General features: G+C 33.1%; 2 protein-coding genes across 4 annotated transcripts; one reads left to right on the top strand and one right to left on the bottom strand.

Annotated features, from left to right (window-relative positions):
- The first annotated feature begins 356 nt into the window (after nt 1-356).
- On the top strand, nt 357-3696 carry LOC110807047 (uncharacterized). The gene is given in 2 exon segments (XM_022032067.2): nt 357-900; nt 2939-3696. Coding segments are annotated over 2 exon segments (1026 nt in total). The 5' UTR covers nt 357-480; the 3' UTR covers nt 3545-3696.
- A 965-nt stretch (nt 3697-4661) lies between these two features.
- Nucleotides 4662-10223, bottom strand: LOC110807039 (homeobox protein knotted-1-like 3). Of its 3 annotated transcripts, none has more exons than XM_022032057.2 (6): nt 9073-10223; nt 7517-7637; nt 5955-6148; nt 5752-5883; nt 5221-5357; nt 4662-5142 (listed from the first exon to the last, which is right to left on the bottom strand). In XM_022032057.2, the coding sequence occupies exons 1-6, from the start codon at nt 9823-9825 to the stop codon at nt 5091-5093; spliced, it is 1389 nt and encodes a 462-aa protein (XP_021887749.1). In that variant the 5' UTR covers nt 9826-10223; the 3' UTR covers nt 4662-5090. The 3 variants fall into 3 exon arrangements, with proteins under 3 accessions (XP_021887749.1, XP_021887750.1, XP_021887751.1); XM_022032058.2 differs by having other exon boundaries at nt 4662-5139; nt 9073-10221; XM_022032059.2 differs by having other exon boundaries at nt 4662-5131; nt 9073-10220.
- Between the last annotated feature and the right edge of the window lie 1748 nt (nt 10224-11971).

Here is an 11971-nt window from a genome sequence, read left to right as displayed (position 1 = left end):
AAAAAAGAAAAATTATGACAGTAAACTCATTTGTTACATTTTTCATTAAAAAAAAATTAATTAGGTTTCATTTACTATCGGAAAATAATTTCTATTTTCTATTTTTTAAAATTTTTAGCATTTATATATTTCTTAATAAAAATATTGTTAAAATGTTTTTTGAAATAATTAAATTTAAATAAAAATATTTTTTATATTAAACATTTTAAAGATATTATTGATTCGTACGCATATTTATGAATAAAATACTTGTACATTTATGCATCAGACAGTTCAGTTGGTTTAATTTTAGCCTTGCCTTTGGGCCAAGTCTCTTGAGCTTATCCAACTGCCCCCAAACGCGGGAACCAAACACGACTTACTACTTGTCAATCATTATCCATTTAGGACTTCCAACACAGACACACATTATTACGTATATGTGTATATATTACCCTTTTCTCCATCAGCGTTCAACTCAGAACAAACCACTCTTCAAACATGTATCAGAAAGGAGAAGCCCTTCTGTTTGAAAAAGAATTGAAAATGTACGACGACTTCGTCTCTTTATCCTCTTCTTCTTCTCGATCGAGGCGCGGATTCAGGTCCACAATACGCGGCTTGCGTACGAGCTCGACAGACGTGGTGGCGGTGGATGCGACGGAGAGAGGGAGAACGACGACGAAGTCTCCGTACAAATGGCTGAAATCGACGGCGCACGAGCTGGAGATCAAAGGTAAATGTCGCAGTCTCGTGGCGAGGATCGGCCGGAAGGGTGGCAGGAAGCGCCATGGCTCTGCCGATCTCAGCTACGACCCGCTCACTTATGCGCTGAACTTCGAAGAAGATCGTGTCTACGACGAGGAGTTCCATCCCGTATACGCGTCGAGGTTGCCGGCTTCACGGAGCGTCAGATTCCCATGAATCAACAGATTTGAAGGTAAGGCTCGCGCATTGAATTTGAAATGTATGTAATATTTATCTTGTACCGTAAATGTAAATTATGGAATTTGTGGATTGCTAGTTATGATTCTTTTCGCCTCGAAGTAGAATCTGAATCCACGAAAATGTAATATGCTGTCAGTTCCAGAAGCTATCAGAAGAAATTTTAATGGAAAATTATTAAGGTTAAGTCTGTAAAAGAAATTACTTTAGTTATAAATTAAGGTTACGTGAAACTTTATGTTAAATTTAAATAATAAAATTTTAAATCTTACGAAAACCAATAAAATTCAAAATATATTATGGATAAGTGTTTTAATATTGAAAATTAAAATTAATTTTATTATGTTAAAGTTTAAGTTGATTTCTATTGCTAATATTAGAATTGTCCAAAGACTATATTTATAGTTAGTTTGACTATAAAAATTTATAGATCGTATTGAAATGATTAAAAATGAAATTCCAACGTAAAGTTTTACATTAGTTCAATTTTTATTATTCCATAAATAATTTTATAAATATTAAAATTAAATTAAATGTATATTTAAAAATGAATTACATAAAATATTTAAGTTTACTGCAAACACATCATAAGTTAAAACAAAAAAATACCAGATAAATATATCTTAATTTTTTGTAATGAGAATTTATCAACCGTAATAATTTTATAATATATAAATATATAAAAAAATAAAAGTGATTGAAAGATTTTAGAAAATTTAACAAGCCCGAGTGGTGGGGGGAAAGCAAAGCTACGTTTCAAATAATTTTGAAACAGCCATCCATATACACACACAGTTATATATATATATATATATATATATATATATATATGTAAGAGCTAAAGAATTGTTGTTCCTAAAAAAAAAAAAGGCCCAGCTTTTAAAGATTTAATGGATGACAAATATGCTGTAACATTATATTATAGTTGTTGTTTTTAATTTTTTTTTAATAATCAAATAGAGATAACTTTGATTCTTTTGTTTTCTTATGATGAATTTGTTTAAGTAAAACATACAATCGCATACTCAATTATATCTCCGACCCCTATATATGATTTTTAAATTATGATTATAGTTTAATATTCATTTTCATTTCATTCCAACTCAAAATTTAATGGGAAAAAAATAAAAAAGGTAAACGCCTTTTTCATTGGAAACAAATAAAATTTCATTCATTTATAAGAAGAACGTAAAAAAAAAAAAAAAAAAAAAGGAATTTTCTCAATAAAATTAGGTTGCTTAAACTTTGTTGGCTTATTATACCTACCGAAATGAATAAATAATAACATTAATAATGTACATTATAGTCGTACAATATTCTTAATTTTTTTATTAGTTGCATCCACGTCCCCTAATTGGATTTTTGAGCTGGCAATTTATTGTAAATCCAAAAATAATGCTGACAATTTTTCAAATCAATAATGTATAGTCTCATTTAATTTTATTTTAAACCGATAGTTTATAATCATACGCAATTTTATGTATGTGTATATATATGTATATATGTTCATAAAATTATTTATTTCGTAATAAATAAATATAAAATTAAAATGTACTAGAAGAGTCGTTAAAGCTATAACGAAATTGCCAAAAGAGCCGTTGGCCGTCGAAAAGTCAAACTGTCAATTAGCAGGCACCCCGCAGGTCACAGCTTATGATTGACCGGCCAGCGGGTCCTCTAATTCCTAACGGGAATCTCTCTAATTAATTGATATTTAAATATTATTATTATTACTTTATGATGATACACTCACCCAGCTGTCAAAGTAGCTCGAAGACAACCCAACCAAACAAAACTTAAAAAGACCCTGACACTAAAAATAATCGAATTTTCATTTCCCATTATTTCCTTTTTATAAAGCCTAACACATACACGAAAAGGAATCGGGGAAAGGAGGAAGCTATATGTATATACACGTACATATATATGTACATATAGCTTCCTTCTTCTCAAATCCACTGAAACAGTCTCTCTTCGTGAGAATCTCGAGTCTCGTTACTGACGGTTCTATTAATTTCTCCAAACCTATACGTTTTATTCTCGGATGGAATCCCTGCAAGAAAAACAGCCGGCGATTAGCGAAACCACGGCGTTGACAGGAGACGATTTTTACGCGGAAGATGGAGAAGAAACGGTGTCGTCTTTGTGCTGTGGAAATTGTTTTCAAGGATTTCGGTTAAGATGGCGGAGAAGAGGTGGCAAAAACAACGATGGCGGACATAGATACGAGCCTTATCATCAACAAGATCAGGAGAAGCAAGAGAGCTGGTTGATCGGAAGAGTGAAGAAGGTAAAGGAGTTATCTGAGGTAGTTGCAGGACCGAAATGGAAGAATTTTATTAGAAGGTTTAGCCATCACGGGATCCAAAGCAAGAAGATCAGGAAGATGCAGTTTCAATATGATCCTCAAAGCTATGCTCTAAACTTCGACGATGGAATGTGAGACGGAGAAGTAATTGACGGCGCGTACCGGGATTTCTCGGCAAGGTTTGCGGCCGTTCCGACGGGTAGACGAACAAATGCCGGGGGCGTGACACGACAAGGCTGTGTTTGGATATCGACCAATTGGGATTTTCGTCTTCTTAAATTACTCCACCGATTTGTGTACGTTCTTCATTGATTTTTTTTTTTTTTTTTTTGGGTTTAATTTTTCTTTTTAATTCGTTGAATTAGTCTTTGTTTTTGTTTTTCTATTGTAAAAATTGTGGAAAGGGTGATAGATTCTTTAGATTGATTACATTGTAATATAACGATTTCGTCGGGGTTTCATTATCATTAAAAGCAAAGTATGAACAATTTGACCAGCACTGTAAATAAAAGAAGCAAAACTAAATTTGAAAAGTAAAACTGGTTGGTATAAGTACCCCCCCAATCCTCCTCATATTAATAACAAGAATCTGATTAAATTTATCTGAAAATTGGTAAATTTTACTATAAACACCACTTTTTTTGTTTTTCTAATAATTAAGTCATAAAATTAATTTCTTGAGTCAATTTTTTCATAATCATATTAAATTATTTTTGCAATTAAATCAAAAGGCAGTCGATTTTTAAAAATAATTGAATTTTAAAACTTGCGTAATTTGTTTAGGATGTTGAGAGCGCAATGCTTTTAAAGATTTTTGTGAGTCTCTTAACATAATTTATTTTGTTGTTAAGAATTGTTTCACATCTCAACTTACAAATTAATCAAAGATGTTTAAGGCCGTAACATTTTGATGCCCAAGTAAATAATTTGAGAGAAATGATACCATTTGTGTATGTTGGAGTTCTAGCTAGTCTATATATATATATATATAGTCAAAGGGCCTGTCTGTGAAGCCCAGAAGCCCGAGCCCATGAAAAGAGAAGTTATGTGTGTGTGCGTGTGTATATATCGATATATTAGGGGTGTTTTTATTGTGGGTGCAAGGTGTAGTGGGTGCACCACATTTATTAACCATACATCTTTATGACGTAAGCCGCTAGAATCATTTGATATAAAAATCCTATTACGATTTCTCTCAGCCGACTCTATTCTCTCTCGGAATCTTTCTGATAATTGCGAATATCTAAGATAAGTTTTCTTACATATATATATATATATTTGTCTATTATTATATAGACATTAGAGATATTTGAGATTTATATAAAATGCATCAGAAATATATATTTACATCATGGAATTGTATTAGACCTCTCATTTTTTGAAAAGAAAAAATAAAATAAAATAAAATAATAATAACTGACATGCAATATGAAAAATGTGCTAAAATTACATATTTGCTAATAATTTTAACTCTACATTACATTGCCAAAAATCTATAACTCACTAGTATATAATAATAACTGTAAGGAATTATGCAAATATATTATTACCCTGTACAACCACAACCCCTTGCTATCTTATTCACAGATATGAAGAGAAAACAAAAATCATAAATCTCCCAAAAAAAAAAAAAAATTTGCAGGTGAAATGATCCAAATCAAGTTACAGTAATATATAAACTCCTAACCTTCAACTTCCTACTGATATGGCATAATATCACATTGCACCACCACCACTACCCGACCTGTCCGTCTTCTTGGCTCATAAACCCAATCCTCTGTGTTAGCCTACTTTTCTCTCTGAATCAAAACATGGTCCCTTCACTTCAACTCCATATATCAGTCGCAATTTCTATGTTTTATATCGCATTTTGCATGAAATGATCGCTGCTATTTTCACCTGCATTACTTCTTTCAGAATCAAAGTTGGTGCAAAGCTCATCGTAGATTTAAAATTAACTAGAAAGACGTGTTTAAGGTTTTTAGTACCTCTTGCGTTTGCTCTTCAAGACGGTCGAAGTTGATGGATTACTGTGCCAGTTCCTCTTTCTCTGATTGATGAACCAGTTGTTTATCTGTTTTAATTGCAGACCTGTTTCTTGCACCAACCTTGCCTTGTCTTCCTCCTGTTAACTCAAAGATATGACATTCTGATTAGACTTCAGTCAATTATTTAATAAAGTATTAGAGCTAAAGTTGTAATGCCTCAACCTACTCTTTCAGTTTGGTTAGTTGGTCTGTTAAATAATGTATTAGAACCTAAGTAATTTATTATCCATTTGGGAAACTTTTTCTTATTCCAACAAATACATAAAAAAAGTATTTTTAACAACTTGTGGTTGGGAGTATGACCATATGCAATAATTGTATAAATAATATTTTTTTTAGAGCTAGAGTATAAAAAATAGTTGATATCTTTTTCTCTCTATATGCATTCATTTTATTAATAAAATACACGTATTTATATTAAAAAAAAAAAAAAAATGTATAAATTAAAAAAAGTAATGAGGCTGCACTTACCGTTGGATATGGCCACTTAGAATGTGATTGCCACCAAGCTTTGAGAACAGAGGTTGTGTCACCAGGTAGTTTTCCGGCTCTTCTCTTTCGCAAAATTTCCTCCCTTATATCTACTATTTTCTCCTTGTAACCCTACAACAACGGATTAAAATTGGTCACATTGCATAACGTTAAAAAAATTCACAATAAATAGTATTCTTTACCTGTTTTAATTCATGCTTCAACTCTTGTCTCACACGTTCCATTAAGGATCTCTCGCTCTCTGTTGGGATAAGAGGACCAAACCCCATGTTGTCTGCACCGTCCAAACTTCCATCGAACAAGTTTGCATCACTATCTACTTGGTCATCATCGTCATCAGACATGGTAGCGCCTGTACCTTCGCCTGGGGAAACTCCTGTTTATGACATCGTGCAACAGATGCTAGAATTTCAGTAACCTTTGATTTTGAACTATACTTCACATTAAAAAACATACACTTACAACTCAAGTCATCGGGGAGAGGTTGGACATTCCTTATTTCGAGTTTCCTACACTTTTTTAACATATAAATTTTCGTCTATATTAAAGTTAAATTAATTCAAATTTCAATTATATATAATTTAAATATGAGCACAGTACAAATAGGTTAAAGATTTGAATGAAAGTAATATTCTAATTTCTAATTAATTTGATATCCAATTTAAATTGGTTGCTCTTGTATTTCTTTTCTTATATATTAGAAATAAAATTTACCATTATAGAAATAAAAATGTGAGTAGAGTTGGCTTAATTATGTGCCAAATACATAAATTATTCTTTTTTAAAATAAAATGATAAACAAGCACGACAAAAAAATAATTATTTATCAAAATATTCTAAAATTTTCCAAAAAATATAGAGAATGACCCAAAATCAAAAAGTCCATATTATAGAACCATCTATTCCTACTCCTATCAAAATCCCCTACATCATCTACCCCGTAGGAAGCTCGTTTATTCCTCTTATTTCAAATCACCCAAAAGATAGTGAACGGAAAAAGGTCCACTAATTGCCTCCATCAACAAATACATAAATTATAACTAAAATTTATATATCAAGTAATAATAAAATAGATTTCAACATAATACAGTATAAGAAAAATCATGGTAGACGAAGAATTTCATTATCTAAGCGGGTGAAATGAAAATCGTAGTTAGAGAGTGTCGAAACTAATTAGAGCGATAAAGTCTCGTTTTCTTTTGAGTACGAAAACTATAAAATTTAGTAACTTAGGAAAAGAAAGGAAAGGAAGGTGAGCAGGACTAGCTAACAGCTCCATATTCAAGAATCCTCCGAATAAAAAATTATGATATCACTCATCAACAACCCTTTCCCTTCCCATTTTGCCCCAATATATAACATCCAAAACAAATCCCAGTAGGAAAAAAAATCAAAACATACTAGTTCTTATTCATGCTTCTACACTTGGAACTGATTTCATAACAATGATGTTAAACTTCAATCATCCAAATTATTTACATAAGAGAGTTTAAGGGCAACGTGCCTCAGCAAGAACAAGGATAAAGGAGATGGAAGGTCTTTCTTTGAGAAATATAGGGAGAAAAAGCAGTCAGTCACTCCACAGTTACTAAATTTATCTCCTCAAGAGCATCAAGTGTTGGATTGAATTTTTCAAATATGAAATGGATTGTTCAACTTGCATCTGATGCTCTGAAAAATATCCAATTTCTTTTCTCCAATTTCATTAAGGATACAAATAAAGAAATGCAATTAAAAATATGACCTGTTAAGCTTTGTAAGGACTGCTCAATCTCCCAGCAAGCCATTACCGCCTCCATTGCATGGACCCGGACATGTTGCTGTAGTTGTTCTTTGAACGAACAGAGTAGGAGAACATAATGTGTCTGTGAAATATTTAAGATTTAAATTTCTTCGCCAAATCTTGCCTTACTTTCAAATTGATCAAGGACAGGTTAAAATAAACAATCATAAGAAGTAGAAGCAAAGTAAATTACTTCTCCACCATCCAATCAAATGTAAAATGAGAATATCTTATTTTTATATTATTAGTTAGATGGAGTATTTCTTCGTGCTTCTGCTGCATATGCGATTAAAATTGATTACAGAGGTAATTAAAAAAGTGAGAGAATCGCAGAATCATCCTGAAATCTGAATAGCTCAATTAGGCTGAATAGTAAGACTAGACTGGATTAATGTATTTGGACATCATGAAAATGAATTTCCATAGTTTAACCATGAAGTTGCAGTATAAGCATTTCAGGTGCTCTTCCAATGATATTTACGTTCCTAGGCTTAGCTTCTCAAGAGTGCCATCATCTCAACAAGCTTTCACTAAAATCTTGGAGATGAAAACTAACTCCCATGGAAGATAAAACTATGGTATTTAATTCTAATCTACGAATATAATGTCTTCAAATTATTCCAAAAAAAAAAAAAAAATGAAATACCCTGCATTCTCCACCGCCCCCGAAATTTTCACGCACCAATAGTACACTACTAATCCGGTAGTAAATATCTTCCTTTAATAAATTTCCATTTCTCTCAAAAAAGAAAAAAATGAAATTCCTTCTTACTTCCATGATAAACAGCATATTGACAAGAGAGTCATCAAATTAGCTTCAAAACATGATTATCAATCCCTCAAATGTCTAACCGCCTGTACTTTTATGTAAAGTAAAGAAATCTGTCTGCACCATTGATTACAATTTGACCTCAATAACAAAGAACACCAAATTAGGTTCTACTGAATTTTTAAGCAAAAAATGTGGTTTGTCCAGGATGAGCTTATCCTAAAGAAATTCAAACATTTTCTGCCAGTACAAAAGAAAACCACTAAAAAAGACGCCATCTCCGTATAATGGCAGAACCATTTGTCGGTAAAATGCATTTTAAAAAGACTCAAAAATCAACGAGAAGCACACAAAGCCAAAATGCATTTAAAGGAAAAAGTTTCTCTCTCAATAATTTTTGCCACCAATCAAATCACTCCCATTTTCTTATCTGACAAAAATGAAGTACCCTTTGCAGGATTATTTTAGAGGGTTCTTCTCATTCAATCTTTAAATCATCTCAAATTGATGAACCGCTCGAATAAGGATTTAAAAATTGGAAACCCAGAAACCAAAATTCAAATCTCTGTATGGAACGCCTAAAATTGGAAGAATCAATTAACGGAGCCCATATTAATGAATTTGCAATTCAGACGTCGCCGGAAATTAGAATACCGTCCCAAATGGCAAAATTCAGACGAAACCCAGAAATCAAAAAGCTCAAATCCTCGAAAATAAAAGATGCATGAAGAAGAATAGAAGAGAGTACCATGAACTGATCGAGTTCCTTGTCGTCTCCAACCAGACCTTGAGCCGCGCTCAAGGCCGAGTACTTGGCGACGACGTGCTGGGACTGAGCGAGCTGGGCGTCGATCCTGGGCAATTGATCGACAGGGGTGGCAATTCGAAGACACGCAACGTGTGCGGAGAGGAGCTGCTCGTACAGCGGGTGCGCTAATATGTCCGCTTTGTACCTCGCATTTTGCCAATTCACAACGCTCTCTCCTCCTCCTCCACTCTCAACCACAACCCCCTCGCTCTTGTTGTTGTTATTATTGTTCATGTTATCGCTGTTACTCTTCAAATCGGCCGACTCCACGCCGCCGCCGATGATCGACTCGGCTCCTCCTCCTCCAGCAGCGGCTGCTGCAGCTGCAGCTGCCACGTCATCTATTACGTCACTGTGGTTACGGTGGAGCAGCGAGGAAGACGAGCGGGACAGCCATTGGTTTGGCGCCTGCGAGGCCGTCGAATCGGAGTTGGCGTTGGCGCTGGCGTTATTGGCAGCTCCGGGGTTGGTGGTGTTCGCAGTGTGGAGGTTGAGGAAATTGGTGTCTGAGAAGTGCGCGTGCGGAGGTGGCTGCGGCTGTTGGGAGCGGAGCAGCGCCGTGTTTAACCAACTTGGTGCCGTCGTCTCCGGCAAGTGCTGCTGGTTCTGTGCCTGCTGCTGCTGCTGCTGTTGCTGGTCGGTGAAGTGATGGAGAGGAAGCTCTTGCGAGAGATGGTTATGATGAAACGCCATGTACCTATCTTTCCTTCCGTATACAGTGTATAAAATATATATAGGTATATACTCGATGTGCTCGAGAGACAAAGAAAGAAAACAATCTCTCAATGATTGTTATGTAACTCTATGTTCATGGCTTGACAGGGAGAGCGCGAAGCTCGGACCAGGCAGACAGTTGCAGAAACAGAATACAGAGAAAGGAAAGAGAAAAGAAAGTGAAAACTATGGTGAAGAAGATACGTGGTGTTAAAGAGAGAAAGAAAGAGAAATGATCATATGGATTAGTATATATAATAATATTAAGAAGAAGATGCAGAGAGAGAGAGAGAGAGAGAGAGAAGAGTGGTATTAAGAGAGCGGTTTTCAGGTGGAAGAAAACAGGTTATGATGAAATGGTGGGAGTTTTTATGGCGGAGAAGGAGGGTGGTGGTGAGTAAGGAGGAGGGGACCATCTTTTTTATTAGTATTATTATTTAGACTTTTCTGCTCACATTAGGTTTCTTCCATTTTTTAGAAAAATCATGATTGGTTTCCTAAAAAATAATTATTAATTATTTTATTAAATTAATTAACACATTAATCAAATCTTAATTTAAACTTTAAATTAAAACTAATAATAAATTTCCATGGACTTTGAAATTTTCCTTTCAAGCTTCAATTTCTTAATTTCAGAAAAATTTTGAACATTTAGTAAACTTACTACATGCATACCGATGTTGATTTTTCTGAAATTACAAATGATTAGTTTCCTATTTCACAAAATAGTAATTTTAATATTTAAATAATTATATAATTGTTTTTTTAATTAATTAAATATTTCTTTTGAAGAGACTAATTTTTTATTTTTAAAAAAAAAAAAAAAATTTATAAGACGGATTAGGAAGGTAATGTTCTCCATGTCAACTGCCACGTTTTTTTTAATTTAATAAATTAAACCGACGAAAATGAAAAAGGAAAATGGGTAGGTCGTAAAGTTTAGGTTAATATTTTCGCTGGACGTTTACGAACCGTTGATCTGTTGCACGGAGGGCGTTAGGTTGATTGTGATCGGACCGTGAAGAAACGTCGTCGTGGCGAGAAAGTGTTGGTGTGTCTGCGGAGTGAAATGACACCGTTTTGGTGAGGGAAGCGCGTGAGCGTGGACGATTCAAGCAGTAGAGCGTACAGGTACCGTATAGGGCGGTTGAAAGGTGCAGGTTTTCGCAATTCGCATCACTGTAGCAGGAAGCGTATTTATGCCCTCACACCACTGCGATACTGCTCCTGTGACACTGTACTTGGTTTTTTTTTTTCTGTGTTCTGTAATATATATTTTTTAATTATATTGTAAATTACGCTAACAATAAATTTACGTTAATTATTTATCTAAATTTAAAGGTGAAATTATTAAATTAATTTCAATAATTTAGCATCTTTTATAAAATAATATTTTTAAATTAAACGAATTAAATTACCATATAATATGATAATGGATTACAATAAAAAATAATCGAGAGTAACATTTTAGTTGTAAATTAATTAATGTATTAAATTTAATTATTATGAAACTAAAAATATGAATAAAATAATTCACGAAACTTAAACAGTATGTGACAATTAAAAAAAGTAATTTTTAACGGTAGAATTAGGCTTGATAAATGAAACACTCGGGATTACACAACAAATAATTTTGTTATTAGAACCCAATTAAATCCATCCATTAAAATTAAGTTTTCATAATGTGATGTTAAAATCTAAGTATTGAGAAAAGAAAAGTTATTGGTAACACGTGGCATCAAGGATCTAAGTGACAGACATTGAACCTTTTTACCAGAAAACAATAGCCACCTCGCGTACCCTCCATGTAAAGTATGTGTACTTGTACTTACCAACAAAAAGTACATCATTGTATTTTGTATTGACTTAATTTTTATTTTATTTTTTGTTTTTAAAATTAAACTATTTTAATGATCCCCTAAAACACTGGAGCCTGTTTTCCACAAATTTTAAATTAATTTAGAAATCAAAATTATTATAGTGAATAGGATTTTCCTTTTCAACTTCAAAAACCTTTAATTTATTATTATTACCTTCTATTAATAACACATATATATTATTGAAATAAATATATTTTAGTAGCTTTTTTTTTTTTTTTCAATCACGTACGGTTATATTATAAAAT

Source organism: Carica papaya, chromosome 7, assembly GCF_054855325.1.
Source record: "Carica papaya isolate Zhongbai chromosome 7, ASM5485532v1, whole genome shotgun sequence".
NCBI lineage: Eukaryota > Viridiplantae > Streptophyta > Magnoliopsida > Brassicales > Caricaceae > Carica > Carica papaya.
Note: the sequence above shows the minus strand (reverse complement) of the source record. Positions and strands in the feature narration are given on the sequence as shown.

Bases quoted from the DNA above. Each gene is read 5' to 3' on its own strand.
- LOC110807039 (XM_022032057.2), bottom strand. From the start codon at position 9,825: ATGGCGTTTCATCATAACCATCTCTCGCAAGAGCTTCCTCTCCATCAC. The intron at 7,638-9,072 runs GTACTCTCTTCT...AATATTTCACAG, and splicing joins AGGAACTCGATCAGTTCATG to ACACATTATGTTCTCCTACT. The intron at 6,149-7,516 runs GTCATATTTTTA...TGTCATAAACAG, and splicing joins GTCCTTACAAAGCTTAACAG to GAGTTTCCCCAGGCGAAGGT.